Genomic DNA, 16523 nt, shown 5'->3' with positions numbered 1-16523 from the left:
GCATATAAGAAATTCCCCTGAAATTACCGTTTGAAAAGGAAATTATTGGCATATGCCAGGTTTTAGTTCACATTGCATTGGTAGAGGTTATGTGATCCTTGGATCATAATGCCTCCCATGTGAGAAGACAGTCATCATAGGCCAATGAATTATGGCCAAAGCAGGGTGGCATGGTGGTTACATGCAGCAGTAACTTACTCTTATTGCCTGCAACCAATGATGACAGTTCCCATAGCCAACAGGTCGAGCGATGCAATATGCATAGGATTCATGCAAATGAAGAAATGCCTGAAACACATGTCAGAAATATCGCTGCCAGTGGGTAACAACCTTGTATCTTTAAAAAGCAGCCTTATTTTCATGCTAGCAATCATGCATCCTTATTGTAGCCTGAATAGATAGTGTGAGCCTTGGGGTCTTGGCACCTCCTATAAAGAACAATATAAACCGACAGCTCAGGTAGAAATCTGAAAATTACTAGTTGGTGGGTTGGTGGGCTTCTTGCAACAGCAGGTATCTAATCTCCTACAGCTACCTTCATGATTTTCATGAATAGTCAACAGCCTCACCATAAAAAAGTAGCATCATCTTTTCCAAAAACATTACAGCCTAATGTAGACACATAACTTACATTTCCTCCACAATAGGAATTCCTATCCTTGTGTGGAGCGTTGTGCTCTTTTGGCTATGCCATTTATGTGCCATATTTTTCCTCAGTGCATGTATGATGATACTGTAGTGCCATTGTGGCATGTTGTTGCCAATATATTATGGGCTAATGGCAAAACCACAGGGGCACTCTGGCACCCTAATGGCTTTGATGGTTGATGCTTTCAGTTAGATTGTGAGAGCAAAAAGTAGTTAAAAGCGTTATATGCTGTGGGCATTGCTAGTCTTTTCAGTGTCAGAGAGCTGTTTTTCTTTCTGCAGCCGTTTCTGTTCTCAAGAACAGCATTGATCCAAAAGAAGGGACACAAAATCTGTGAACAAACCATGTTGCTCATTTCTATCTGATAAAGAAAAACCCATCCAAATGATAATGACCTTTGTGTCAGCTTTTAAATCTCTTCCTAAAATTTGTTTCAAAACGGCTTTTTATTTGTTTTTACCTGCCTTATTCTTACTATAAATATGTATTTTCCTGATTTCTAATACCTTTTTTCAATCTGCAACTGGCATATTTATTGTTTCTCCTTGTGACTTTGAATTATTATTTGTTCACAGACACGCATTTACTGTTTTTAATAGCTATAGCAATACTTTTTATTATTATTATTATAATTATTTCATATATTCTCTCTTGCATTGCTCTCCTCCCTTTGTTCTACTTCATACACTCTTCAATGTCTGCTTTGTTATTTGTTTGGAGGGTTTTCATTAGATTCCCCGACTAGCAATTAGTGTTCCTCTCCAAAGCGAAGGCAGAACAGTGGCACTCAGTGCCCCATCTCTTTATTGCATGGTTAAGTACCCTTCAGACTCACATGGTTATTAATAACATCATTGTTAAATCATACAAAAAAGCACTGCAGCTAACTAGGTTACCACACTGTTTACTTTGCCTGAAAACATCAGGTTAAACAAATTTACCTTTCGCTCTCGCTGTCCTTGCTTCTCTTTCCCCAGTTCGAATGTGGGCACAAAGAGAAGCAGAGAGAGGAAAGTTAATTAGATAGAAGTCCAAGGAGGGGGGGGACCTGGTAATGGAAAGGGGCTGTATGGAAACAGATGGCCCAGAATTTATTAACTTGCAGGAGCGCTTCGAGGAAGCCACTGCGACCAGACATTAGGCCAGTCACTGTCTGGGTGGGGGCTAGCAGGCGGCTGGATACAGGTAGAGGCTGTCAGAGCCCAAAAATAGAAAGCAGATTTATCTCTGGATTGTTGCAAATGATCCATCAGAGGAGAACAATGGATTCAATCTTGTTCTCTGGCTGACGGAGTTACCTAATACCTTTGAAATCATTATGCAAAAACGTAACTAAATAGCAATAAAAAATAAAAAGGGTTACCTGAAACATTTTCTTTTTCTTAGTTATCTAATACAACTCCATCCCATAGCTTTCATTATTATGATGCTGTAATAGCATTTTTCATAGCATTACAAATCACACTGATACTTCTATCTTCTACATATTGCACAAACCACGAATGATCCACAACCACCGTCCTTACCTGCACCCATTTTGGTTTGGATATTTACTGAACATTATTGCAGTTTCATAGGCTCAGAAATGCAGGCAAAGAAAAGGGAAAACTCCTGTATGAATGGATGACATAAATTAAGGAAAAAATATATCTATTCAAAATGAATTGCAACTGCAAACTACTACAGAGTACAAATCAACTTGTTTACAGATTAATGAATATCAGCTGTTAACTGTATCCATTCAAGAAACATAATTGTAAATAAATGTTATTTGTAATGTAGTTTTAGCCTAAGGTTAACATTAACTGATTCGTTTATGGAGCACTCCATGGAGCAATTTGTCTCTAATATTCCGCTGAAGCAAATTGCTTCAAGATGAGAAGTAAAAAAAACAACAAAAAAACAATAAGTAATTCAGAAACACGGTATAGCAAATAGAGTTATATAATAAACCACTATAGTTCTGCAGGGCAGTCTTCATCTGGGTTGCAGCATATTAAAGAAAACATTTATGAAAATGTTTCATAAAGAGCAACATATATAAAAAGTTTACTAGCTGAAACATCTCGCAGTTGGACCATTATTTGTACTCTTTGCCAGCGCACTTATGAGTTGTTCAATGTACAACCTTGAGTGCTTGGAGACACAAAAAAACATCCTTTAGATGGCAAAACAAACATATCCTGTCCTCCCAGCACAATAAACAGCATTATATTGGATGGAAACATACTACTGGGAACGAAGCATTCTTAGAAAATAAGTAGAAAACAACAATATTATATTGAGCCCCTGAGGTCCTCAGACATCTTAAGAGAGGAGGGCTTCTGTTCTGCCACATACTCAAGCTGCTGTGTGAATCATATAGAGACTCACACATGTATGGACACACACTCAAATGAAAACTGTGCCTTCAATATATGTACCGCATTGAAAGGGATTCAGCACAAGCAAAGGAGCAAGGATAGTTACAGGTGCAGAAAATACTCAAAGAATATTGTGTTCCTTTATGTTATTACTATTAATCATTTTCTAATGTCTCTCTACCTTTTACAGAAAACTCACAGCGCAAAATTTTGTGAATTCTTTTTTAAACTGTAAACTAAAATATGCACATTCCTTATCAAACTGTCTCTTTGGCATATGTGCTTGCTTGTGTATACGCTGTGTTTCCCATTTCTGGGCTAAAATATCAGAAAGGAACCTCCGACGGTTTTAGGAGTTGTGAGGAGATGTAGGAGTTTTGATGTGTTGAGCCAAAGCTCTAAAGGCAGTGCTGCCGAAATCAAACAGCTTGCACAACACAGTGCTAAAAGCTAATGAAAAATAGATTTAGTAGGGAAAGTGTTACTTTATTTCAGTCTCTCCAAAGCAGCGTGATGGAAGGCAACATGTGCGACATAACAGCTTGTGAACTAGTTGTGTAGGCTCTCTGAAGCAACACTGTTTGTGAGTCAGCGGCAAGAGCTTCAAATGCCACACCGTTGATCCTGCCGGGCCTCAACCAAAATAAAAATAGACTGTGATGGCAACTCTGCTGTGACATAAAGACGCCCATTAAAAATGTGTGTTTCTCATGCTGCCAAGGGCGCGCCAGCTCACCTCAAGCTGTTGAAAAAGCCTACAGCAGAAAAAAAAAACAGCTAACCACTTTGATCAAACTCTGGATACTGCATATAACAGGAATTAGGGCTGTGCGATATGACCAAAATCTCATATCCCGATATAAGAATTCTATCGTCCGATAACGATATAAATCACAAAAATGTAACATTTTCTGTAAATTCTGTGAATCTCGGGCAGCTCATCTTGCGGGAAGTGTTTCCAGCTGCGCGTCATGTAGCATATAACAGGAATTAGGGCTGTGCGATATGACCAAAATCTCATATCCCGATATGGAGAAACTCATTCATGCTTTCATTATGTCAAGACTGGACTATTGTAATTCTCTCTACTTGGGTCTACAATCTTCCCTTCTGCAGCGTCTGCAGCTGGTCCAGAATGCCGCAGCACGTCTCTTGACCGGCACTAGAAAGTTTGACTCTATCACCCCTGTTCTGAAAAATTTACACTGGCTTCCTATCAGATATCGAATTGATTTTAAAATTCTATTGTTTACTTATAAAATTTTGAACAATATGGCACCTGACTACTTAGCTGATCTCCTCTGTCTGTACAGCCCTCAGAGAGCACTAAGATCATCGGGCCAACTGCTCTTGGTGCAACCTAGGTCTCGGCTGAAGACCAGAGGAGACCGTGCCTTTGCCGTTGCTGCACCCAGGCTATGGAATACTCTCCCTCTTCATATTCGCGCGTCAGATTCCATTCAGTCTTTTAAATCACGTTTAAAAACGTATTTGTTTGATCTAGCATTTAAGGCAAATTAGGGTATTTTACATCTGGCTCTGTATTTAGATTATGTAATTATCTTATATTTTATATATTTGTAATTTATATTTTATTGTGATTTTATTTGTACTGCGATTTTAATGGAAAGCACTTTGGTGTACTTCGGTCTTAAAAATGTGCTATATAAATAAATTTTGATTTGATTTGATTTTGATGTAGCTGGAGTCGAGTGTTTTAACCGATGTATGAAACAATACATTTTTAGACATAAGTTGTAACGGCCGCCGTTTTCTTTGTGAGTATTTATTACACGGCATGCTGCGGGGAAAAGCCTGTTCTAACGTTTGAGTCTAAGGTTTATTTTTTTAGCACCTGGCAGCTCTTTTTTAATTCTCATCCGTAAATAATCTGCTCTTTCACGTGATTCAGTTTATTTTGAAAAGTCTCAACAGGATCTTGAGCTTTATTGTGAAAGGTTTATGTGGAACATAAACAAGCGGACACGCGATGCTGTGACCGTTGTTGTTGCTAACCACAACGCATAAAAACAGGCGCTAGTCCCTCTGTAGTGTGGTTATATTAAATATATGAGAAAGAGAGAACTTTAAGAAATTAATATAGCCACTACAGTGACCATCAAAACAATAAAAAAAATATTGCCGTAAACAGTTTATTTTGCGACACCACGAAACAAACTGGTGTCGCATTTCGTAAAATGAAACGATAGACGTTTTTATATCGTCATCCGATATATATCATTATATCGAACAGCCCTAACAGGAATACAATTATTTTTGCTAATATAAGCTAAAACAGCTAACACGTTTCCACATCTGCCACATGTGATGGAAAAGGAGTGCAGACTATTGGTGCAAGGTGCAGAAATGAACTTGAGAATGGATGACTGCCTGTAAACTCCCCTGTGCTCTTTCTGTCGAGTCACACAATGTGAAGGTCCTTGTCTGACTCCAAGGAATGTAGGGTTGACTTGAATTTGCATGTCTGCATGGGTAACTCTGTGGGAATTAAAGGGCATGATGCCATGCAGTGAGGGTTGGTTGCAAATGTATTAGAGGTACTGAGACTAGGGTAGAGCCAGAAAGGTGAATGGGGGTGGTAAGAGCAGAGGTGCAGATATACAAGATGAAACCAAAGAGATGCCGGTCAACCATAAAGAAAAAAGACTACAAACTAATTTAAAAAAGACTTTGTTATATAAGATGACAACAAAAAATACACATATAGACAAGTTGTGTTATTGCATAGTCTGTCCACAGATGTGGGTTATGTATTATGTTACTATGTAGTTTCAATTAAAATATGTGGTTGTTTTTTCACTTTTTTATGGAAAACATAAAAATTTAAATATGAATAACTGTTGTATTTCTACCTTATTACATGCTGGTTTATGTGTATAACTGTATGTGCGGCTTTACTTTTATGATGACTTTGTACTGACTTTGTTATGTGCACAACCACTGACTAAGCACAATAGTCCAACTTACCAGCTGCACACTGGTCTCATCATCACTGATAGCGAAACTGCTTAACAGATGTGGGTGACCTCAGAGGAGCGAGTACCTCACCCAACTGTAAGGGAGAGTATACCTCTGTCATTTCTGTCCCGTATTTAGCGTAATCTTATTTATTTCTTGGCAAACAAATATTTTGAGAATTTTGCATTCTGTTCTCTAAAACAGACTTTCTTTCTTTCTTTCTTTCTTTCTTTCTTTCTTTCTTTCTTTCTTTCTTTCTTTCTTTCTTTCTTTCTTTCTTTTGGTTATACATAAAGTATGATGTGTCTCTGTGACTTATAGATGTCTCTGCAACGAACCTCCAATGGAACTTCATACTAAATTGCATATTCTTGCAGTCTACATTTATTAATAATAATATTATTGTTAGTGCGAATTGTATATTTTTGCCATTGAAGTGTGAGGACAGGCCCTTTAATGGCATATTACTAAACTAATCATTCAGTTGTGCTTTCTCACAATTATTATTATTTTTATTGTGTCATGATGATTATGAACAGATGACTACCAGTAATTTCCATCATGTTAATGACGTCCATGCTCCAAGTGGCCCTTCCCGAGCTAGGTATTAAAGAAAAAGTTGATTCAAAATCCAAGGACACTGCAGCACATCAACACTCTTATTTTATATATACAAAAACATCTGTCAACGCATGCTACTGCAAATTGAAACAGCAATTTCGCTCTGATGTTTTCAGACACTGATGACATTGTGCTGATGTTATTGTTGGTAATGACAAGCACAGAGGGGTGTTTATTTTAAAGGCACTTATGACTACAGCTTTGAAAAGTCTTCTCTTTGCAAGCTGGTGAAATAACAATAACTTTTATAGTCTGTAGTCATTATGTTGTCTTTGCCTTGTCAATAAAAGAGAGACATTTTTAATCTTCAGGTGTCTATTTAGTCAAGTAAAGGTCATTCTTAGCATGATTACCGGGACCACTCAATATATTTGGAATTATTCTAGTCTATGAATTATTAACGAGCACATGTCCACATTCATGAAACACTAGACAAGGAAAGGAACATGTTCAGAGTACATGTTCATTTTTTACTTGCTGAGACTTAATAGAGAAGACCACTTTAATGTTTGTATATGTAGCTGGAGCTGGCACCCTCTTTTCTTAAGTTTGCACAAAGACTACTAAGGGAGAAAAAAATAGCCTGGCTTTTTCTGAAGGTAAACTCTCTCGGCAAGCCTTATAAAACTTGCTAATTAACATGCACTTACTCGTTTGTTAATAGAAAACATGACAAATCGTAGTTGGGAAAAAATAGCCTGATGCATAACCCCCGTAAAACCGCAACATGTTGTGTTTACACTTTCTGATTTCTGTGCCGATTAAGTATTAAGCGAATGAGATATACTGTTTTAATTAGTGAGCAGATTTTGTTACCTTTGGTGAGAGCCAGGGTAGCTGTCTCGTGCTATTCCACAGGAGCGGTGTTGGTCTCACGACAGAGCTATCTACGACACTGTTCTCTTTTATAACGTTGGTTATAATTTAAAATAAGTTCTTTTTGATTTTCCAAGTTCTAACTATTATTGATTATTGTCTTGTTTAAAAGTCTTCTCTGCTGAGGGACCATGGGGGTAGCTTGAATACCAAAAACTGAAATCTTAGCCATATCCAGAGTCTTGTGTCAAACAGATTCCATCATTACCTAATATCATCTCCTCCACTCTAATTCTGCTAAAGTACAGTCTTTGTCTGGTAAGTGCAATGTAATGGTACTACAACTGTCTCCTGGATACTGAAACATGTATTCCTTTCTGTAGTCGCAAGCAATTATTTTTCTTTCTTTCTTTTTTGGTGCACTGTGTTTAATTTTTTTTTAAAGATAAAACAACTGAATCAACTTACCAAGTAAGGCCATGAAACTATCCCAGCTCTGCATGGCTTTGAAAATGGCTTTGATACATTTTACATCAAAAAGACAGACTACAATGATATAATAAACATCTAACACATTATCACAATTTCCACTGAAGTTTTCTTTTAGAAATGAATGAAAAAAAACATTTTTTGTTTAAATGCCATTATAAACACACTAACTCTGAACGTTATATGAACTTCTGTTACAGATAATGTGCTCAAACAGCCTTAGGTACTGTTCTTTAAAATCCATATCAGGAATATCTAGCTTGACAGATAAGTGACATCAGTTTTGGAACAACAGCCTGAGGGAAGGGGAGTGAGAGGAGAGGGTGAGTGTGCATGTAGGCACAGTCTCACAAACCACACTGGCAGCATATTAACACCACTGAGTTGCATAGCTCTCAATTTACTGGTCGATCTACGTCCCTACCCTCACCTATGGCCACGAGCTGTGGGTAGTGACCGAAAGAACGAGATCGCGGATACAAGCGGCAGAAATTAGCTTCCTCCGAAGGGTGGCTGGCCTCTCCCTTAGAGATAGGGTGAGAAGTTCGGCCATCCGGGAGGGGCTCAGAGTAGAGCTGCTGCTCCTCCACATCGAAAGGAGCCAGCTGAGGTGGTTCGGGCATCTGACAAGGATGCCTCCTGGGCGCCTCCTGGGTGAGGTGTTCCGGGCATGTCCCACTGGGAGGAGGCCCCGCGGCAGACCCAGGACATGCTGGAGAGATTATATCTCTCGGCTGGCCTGGGAACTCCTTGGTGTTCCCCCGGATAAGCTGGAGGAGGTTGCAGGGGAGCGGGCGGTCTGGGCTTCTCTGCTTAGGCTGCTGCCCCCGCGACCTGGCCCCGGATAAAGCGGAAGAAGAAGATGGATGGATGAATGGATGGATGGAGTTGCATAGTTGAATCACAGTTTTAGGACAGACTGGCAAATCAGACATAGTTAAAGATTGTAAGATGACCTCAATGGCCTGAAGTCTGTATCTGGCAAAACTTTTCATCTAGTCTGGGAGAACAGGTAAAGGTAAACTCACTTTCCACACATAACATACATAGTGATTCACTGTGAATGCCTAACAAAAAGCAAAATGCTGCATTTACATGCAATAGCAATGGAAGTGAAATCCATGTGACTGTACTCAGGGGAGGCCTGCACACAGCAATGTGGATTCATTAGCTGCCAGAAAGAAGATGACTCACAGTGGTCTCCCTGACCTCTTTCTTGTTTTTCTCTCATTTATTTCCTACCTTGCGTCACTAGTGAACTTAAACATGCAGCAAGATGCCTGCTTATCATTCCACGCTACATCAACAGCAGCACAAATGAAACACCGCCCATAAATGGAAAATAGACATGTAATTCACCTTTTCAAAATAAAAATGGGCAAAACTTAATTTAGCAAAAACATTGTTCAGGCTAGACCAACAATCACTTCGGCATTTTCCCTGCAGCACAGAAGCAAATGAACTGGCAAGAAATTGTGTTTTAAGAGAAAATTATGGCTTCTGAGTGAGTGGTTCTTTATCTTGCAGAGCCTGTGTGGGGAGAACAGTGAATCCCCCCCACCCACCCACCCACCCTCCACCACCCCGACTGCAGTTGAGGTTTGAGGCTGCTCTGGTATTACCATATACACTCACAGATTCGCACACACAAAAAAATACTGCCACACCTCATACTGGCTGTGCCATGAATATCAATGGTTGCTCTCCTTTTGGACTCACTCTACAAAACAGACAGTGAAAAATGTTCATGCATGACTACGTTCCACCTGGGCCACTCCATATATCCAGTTTAATGGGATAATGAACACGCAGTATAAAGGAATATTGCATGACACCAAGCTGTTATATACAATGCATGACTTATGTCACTGATTTGGCTCCTTCAAGGGACTATATTTTTGGTAGCTGTTTCAAGTGGTGTGCCAGTGACATTCCAACAAGTCACCTTGACAGTGGTGTGAATAATTTGGGTAATAAAAAGAAATGGCATTCACTCTGGTCTGGAAAATAGCAGTTGTACTGTGTGAAATACTCTGGGTAAATATTTTTTGCATTAGTCTGGAAATGATTTTGCTGACACGTTTGCAATGTTCACACCCCCCTTGATTCCAATTCTTGCTAGCCTGGTGAGGGGAAAAAAAATCCTCGCTCATTTTTAATGGAAAATGCAGTTTCCATCCAGGAATAATAAGAAAATAATTTGAGTGAAAAGTGTTTCTTGGAGTGCAAGATCCTTGAGGGATTACTTTGTGTCTGCGTCGTTCATCCTCACTTCACAAACACAGCTGGAACTATTCTGACTGCTCTTTTGTCTGAAAGAAGAGCAATCGAGAGAGGTGCCCTGTGCAACCATCCAGGTGCTGAGCTTGGCACAGACAAGAAGAAGAACCCTGTCAACCTTTCTAATATGCTTGCCTGTCGTCAAACAAAGAGGATGCTTACACACAGGCATAATTGAAGAGATCATACAGTACCTGCATTTCCTCCTGCCAGGCAGTTTCCAAGTCTCCACAGCTGTGCAGTCAAACTATCCCGCAGAGAAATGACAAAAACAAGGAAACAAAAATCACAAAGCCAATAAGAAGCACTGAAGCTAAATTAGCTCTGTCTTTCTGGGAAACAATGGTCCTGATGGTACTGACAAGGGAGACCCATTGTGTTTTGATCCCCATTCACAGCAGAAAAAAAGAGAGAAAAACTGCATGATTTTTTAGATTGTCTAAAAAGATGCAATTAAATAGAAAATAAATAGGTATCCATAACAAAGACAATGCAGTACCAGATGTTAGTGTTGCTCTCGGAATACCACTATCCCTAAAGACCACTCACTCTGACAGACATCAGGGCTGAACAAACACACACACACACAAAGCAAACAGCACATAATCCATCAAAGCTGACTTCTCTACCACCTAGTGACCAAAAAAGTTCACTGGCTACGTTGTGGCACTTCCCACTGGGATGACCCCCTGCAAATATATGCTCTTATCATGCTGTAATATGACTTATTTACAGGGGTGACCACCTTGTTTTCTATTTTTGATAGATAACACTGTTCCTCTAGTACCACAAACACTAAGCAACTCACTGAAAAGGCATTTAAATGTCAAATTTGCGTCAGTATCAGAGAGAAAGTAACTGGTCAGTTTGTTTGTTTGTCATGAGAGATTTTTCTTGATTTTCTCTACAATATTGTTTTTCATTTTTATTTATTTATTCATTTTTAGAAAGAGGGGAAATACATATTAATGAACATTTTAACAAATGTAAATATGCCAGATTATAGCCTTGGGCTAAAAATCAATGTAAAGATAGCAATAGATAGATAGATAGATAGATAGATAGATAGATAGATAGATAGATAGATAGATAGATAGATAGATCAATGAAAATGTTAAATTTTGTGAAGATCCATTATTGTACTAATTAGCAGAAGCAGCAGTACAAAGAAATCTTTATTATTTAACGACATATTTTTAGTACCCAATTAATTCTGACCTTACAGAGGTTAAGCATGTCTGGTGAATACACTTCAGTAAACATGCAGTTTTCAGGGATTTTATATTGGTCCCAAATGACTGGTTTTTTTCTTCCCAGAATTCAACAAGAGGAACAGAGGCCAGGGTCAGGTATAGAACTTCACCTCTTGAACTTATCAGATACAGTCAACGATTGATGCATGGCAGGATCTACATAAATGCCAGTTTGCATAATTAAGCATAATTATCTATATCAATATGGTCTTGACTGGCCTTGCATGAATTTCATATTCACATGTGCATCAATTATAGGTTTCACTATACAAAATACATGGCAAGTTATGAAACACTGCTCATGCACATGCTTATTTGCATGAAGAGGAAGGCTCTTGTATGGATAGTGGTGCTGAATGCATCATTCTCTGCATTGTGAAAAGGCCTGAAAGGTTCGTAAAGGTTCATAGGACTTAGATAGAATGTATGGAGAATTTGTAGTGCAAACGTACTGTTAAAACTGTAGCTCCAATCTATTTCACGGTCTATGAATGGCAGCACTGGCTCAGCACCATGGACAGTGACAGACAGCGGCTTTAAATCCAGAGGTTTCAGCTAACATTATTTCAAACACTATTTTATTCTCTTCACCTTTTTTCTCGCTACCTCCTTGCCTTTATCTCAGTGAGAAAGAAAAATATGTTTTATTTTATTAAAACTCTTGTACCACGAAGGTTGTGGCAAACTTTTTAGTTATTCACTCAGACATTGCAGATGATTCTAACACCTGGAAAGCTACTAGTTTCTTTCAGAATCACCTTTTTATTAAATCAGCTATAGTTTCAAATCAAAGATAAATATGCCAAGAATCTGAAATTATCTAGTGAGCTTGCAGAGTATCTACTGCTATTTTGAAGAAAACAGTTTTAAAAAACAAACAAACAAACAAGCCAAAATGTCAAAACGCATATGAAGACTTGGAGCATAACTTGCGATGCCAATTTAGTAATCTAAATTTTCAATATTTTATAGGTCCTTTTTTTTAATTAAGAGGGTGAAATCTTGAAAGAATTTGTCTTAGAAAAAAAATACTGAAGTGTCCACAAACACTATACTAAATGTAATTCTTCATCTGGGTAAAATCTCAAAGCCTCCAGGGTCATTCTAAGTTAAATGACCTTGCACTAAGTTTTTCAGATTTCTGCATGATTGTAGACTTATGACTGTATTGCGTATTAAAACGTGCAGTCATTGGTACTTCTATTTAAAGAACTCTACCAATACATATTGAACAGTAGACTAGTAGACCAAAGCATAGATATGAGCTTTTATGTATCCCACCCGTGTTGTTTTTCTGCTTCACCAGTAGAATTCACCGGGTGTCCCAGGCGTACAATAGTCCTTGTTAGATGGTTACAATGAAAATCAACAGGGACCTGTCTCCTGAGAACTGCTGATGTAAAGATCATTTCTACAAGGGTTCATAAGAGTGTTTTTCAATACTGGTGTTAAGACATACAACTCTCCTGCTTTTCTTTCTATACATCTCATAGACTTTTTTTTTTTTACCCCAGTATACCAGATAAATCACATTATTTACCTCAGGGGATATATAAGATTGGCAAATACGTTCACCACACCAAAGAAGGGTTATGAGGACAGCATTTTTAGTAACACCGCATAACTATCGTGAATCTTCTTTTATACAAAACACAAAAATGCAGGGTTGGTTCTCTTAACATTTAAGTCATTAAAAGCAATTTAGATTTTGATTAATTTCTATTATTAATAAATTACGAACTAGAGATGAACTCAAACTAGTTTAAAATCAGGTCAATATTTTTCCGCCAAAAGGAGCATCAAATTTTGCTCTCCGAGACAAACTTAAACCACCGCAGATAAGCTGGGGAAGAAGCACTAATGTTGAATTTGCATCATTTAAATGTCCCAACCTTTACACTCTACCCAAATGTTTGAGTTTTTACTCTGCCCTGTGGGGTCCTTAGTCAACCTGCTCTCCCATTCGCCTTGGTCGAACTCATTATGCAAATCAGATGGTGGGCGTGGTGTATTCATAAGAGTATGAGCTGACGTCACGGGACAGAGTGGCAGCTTGGGGGTGGCGGTGGTGATGGAGTGTGAGTGTGTGTGTGGGGAGGGGGGGGGGGGGCGGAAAAAATAAAAACTCATAAAGAATAAGAAAAATAAATAAATAAATAAATAAATAACACTGATTCCAAACAAAGCGGCTTAGCCTGTAAAGGAAGGACAGGAGAGGGTAGGGAGGGAGAACCGGAGGAGGAGTGGGGAGACAGGAAGATATAACGGAGGGGGGGAGTGTGCAATGTGCAGTTGACTACACAGAGGCGAGAGAGAGAGAGCGAGAGAGAGAGAGAGAGAGAGAGAGAGAGAGCAGCCCGCCGGCCCATTGAGGAAAGATGGCTACAGTCACTGCAAACGGAGTGCAGCAAGAGAATGGATTCAGCACCACGAACAGCGCCGGCAGGATGAACGGGCTTACCATCGGCCAGAACACCATTCCAATGAAGGACCACGACGCCATCAAGCTTTTCATCGGGCAGATTCCCAGAAACCTGGAGGAAAAAGACCTGAAACCCCTGTTTGAGGAATTCGGAAAGATATACGAACTCACTGTTCTGAAAGACAGGTTTACGGGAATGCATAAAGGTTGGTTGTTTTGACTACTTTTATGGTGCTTTAGGGATTGAGAAAAGGTTTACGCAAAGTAGTGACAAAGAACGTCCCGGCTCAGTTCTGGGGCAGAGGGCATGAAAAGTGTGCTAATTTGCAGATGTTTGGGACAGTGTGGGAGCCCCGTAGTGGCTTCGAACGCACACACGCACACGCAGAGGCACACACAACTACGTCTGAGGCGTGAGAGGGGGAACACGTGGAAGTGAACGGCTTGGAAGTGCAGGGTTAATTGTTACCGCCACCAGACAATCCACGTGAATACTACAGCTGAAAATGCCTTTGTGTGTTTACATTTACTATCATGTGCTCAGCATCCCCGTTAAGGCCAGTTAAGGGGGCGGGACACGGGACAGGCAGCTGTGCAGGCGCATAAATTCCATTTAAAAAAATCCATCACATTTGCTGTATATTATCAGCGAGAAGTAAATACTTTCCGGGGAGCTGAAAATGTAAGCCATTATCAGACAATCAAAATCGGCGATTAACGTGGTGCTGACAAGCTGCTTTGACCTTTCAGCGGGCTGATATGTTTTCTACTTTTCGGACGTCATTAGCTGTGGAAAATACTACTTACATGGCAGCTGTATTGTAACGGGGCTCCGTGGGCGGGTTGCAGTCAGGAAGTACAAAGCAGGATGATAGTAGAGGCTCGGCTCCAGCACACATTGCATTCTCGCTTGCTCTTTTCACCCCCGAACCCTTATTGTCCAAAAGGAGCGGGATCTGTGTACACTTAGTAATTAGTCAGACACGTAACGGATAATCACGGATCGATCGGTTCTAATTACAGTGATAGTAATGAATGCCAGTGTGCAATTCGGCTTTGTATTTCTAGACAAGCTTAAATTATTTTTTCTTCTTTTTTAAGTCCACAATTCAAAGTTTAAGTCTTGTTCAACTTATTCCTTCCTGTACTGTTGCTATAAAATTTTGTCATTAACTTGATGTGATTGCAACAATTTCAAAACATTTTATTAAAATTAAAATTTTGATCATTATCATATATTTAAAGTCTTTTATTATACATTATTTTCTCAGTTAGTAATCTATTTAAGAAGCTACAATAAAAATGTATAACTTTTTATCTTTATTGTGAGACTACTTGCACTACTGCTACTACTATTACTATTATTGTTATTATTATTCATATTACGTACTTATTAAGTTTATTTGGTAGGATTATTATTACTTATATAAATATAACCAGAAATCAGTTTAAGTTAAAGAGCACTGTATTGAGAAACAATTTATATACATACATATAGTTTTGGATTATGCTTTAATTATCTCTTTTGCTCTCTTTCTCATACACACACACGCACACACATGCACGTGTGCACACAGACAGACACTTGCACTGAGACAGCACACAGGCAAATAACACACATTCACATATTCACCACTGGTGCTGAATTCACATGCAATTCACTCTCAAAAAATAATTCACCAGGCGGGAAAATTATGTATGATATGTAATTCAGTGGCAGTAGTTCATGATCTTATTGATTAGACTGGTCAGGCGCTCTAGTGGGAGAAATGAGCGAAGGCTCACCATTACTTTCTTGTGTGTGCAGCCCTGAGGATCTCCATGCACCACCTGTTTCTCCAGCCATCAGCTGCTGGTGTTCAACCTGCTTCTTGTCTTTCTGGTTTTCCTCTTTGGAGCCTGATGATCGATTAAAACAATATTTCTGATATCCGTGTTGTTTACGCCTGTCCTTAACCATCCCTGAATGTCAACACTCTGGAGGATAGTTGCCTCGGGAAGGATAATCCTGTTCCAAAGCTGTATGCCTGTTCAAATCATCCTCCACCAAGGCCACTCTGATGTTCGCATTATGCCCACTTCATCCCGCGTGACATTCAAAGTCACTTTGGGAGCACAGGCGTGCACTTTTAATAAGATTTTACCAATGCATTATATGGATGAGTTTTTCTTATTGGCCACTCATCTAAACCATGCTCATGTGCCCTGCTGTGCCAATGTGTGACATCTCTAGACTGAAGCAAGAAAGTACAAGAGTGAGAAAATGGGATTAGTGACATTAACAAAACAAAGTAGATATAGTGTAAAATCAGCTGTGTCACTCAAGGAGAAAAGAGTAAACTACAAACAGACTGATCATTCTGACACTGGAAGCTTTTGTAGGGGAACCGAAGGTAAAATGAATTACTTAACTTTGAAAGAAGGGCTACAGGTTTTCCAAGACAAAGTGTCCTATAAACAACACAGTGAACAAGACATGTTTAACTTAAGTCTGTCATTAATTAAGTTCCATGTTTTAAATGAATTGAATTATAAATTAATTGTTATGTATCAAATAAAAAAATAGGTAAAAAAAAAAACAAACAAAACAACAACAACAACAAAAAAAGAATTTGAAATTAAAATTATAGAAAGAAAGAAAAACAGTTTTA

The 16523-nt window shown here is 38.9% G+C and overlaps 2 protein-coding genes across 14 annotated transcripts in view; one reads left to right on the top strand and one right to left on the bottom strand.

Moving 5' to 3' along the window:
• Nucleotides 1-207: 207 nt before the first annotated feature.
• On the bottom strand, nucleotides 208-15828 carry LOC146582929 (uncharacterized). Its single transcript, XM_085256330.1, has 5 exons — nucleotides 15658-15828; nucleotides 10392-10444; nucleotides 8348-8751; nucleotides 1591-1611; nucleotides 208-288 (listed from the first exon to the last, which is right to left on the bottom strand). The coding sequence occupies exons 1-5, from the start codon at nucleotides 15658-15660 to the stop codon at nucleotides 269-271; spliced, it is 501 nt and encodes a 166-aa protein (XP_085112456.1). The 5' UTR covers nucleotides 15661-15828; the 3' UTR covers nucleotides 208-268.
• celf6 (CUGBP Elav-like family member 6) overlaps nucleotides 13751-16523 on the top strand; it is a 158747-nt gene continuing 155974 nt past the window's right edge. For all 13 annotated transcript variants that reach the window (XR_014889607.1, XM_085256205.1, XM_085256146.1 and 10 more), the window contains exon 1: nucleotides 13751-14078. Coding sequence is in view for 12 of the 13 variants with exons in the window: in XM_085256205.1 (XP_085112331.1) it covers nucleotides 13829-14078 (250 nt within the window). In the remaining variant the exon portion in view is untranslated. The remainder of the gene's footprint in view (nucleotides 14079-16523) is intronic.

Source organism: Mchenga conophoros, linkage group LG1, assembly GCF_057382185.1.
Source record: "Mchenga conophoros isolate Kocher_MC1m ecotype Shallow Benthic linkage group LG1, M_conophoros_male_GT1.1, whole genome shotgun sequence".
Lineage (NCBI taxonomy): Eukaryota > Metazoa > Chordata > Actinopteri > Cichliformes > Cichlidae > Mchenga > Mchenga conophoros.
The sequence above is the reverse complement of the archived record's forward strand: the minus strand, read 5'-3'. Positions and strand labels throughout refer to the sequence as shown.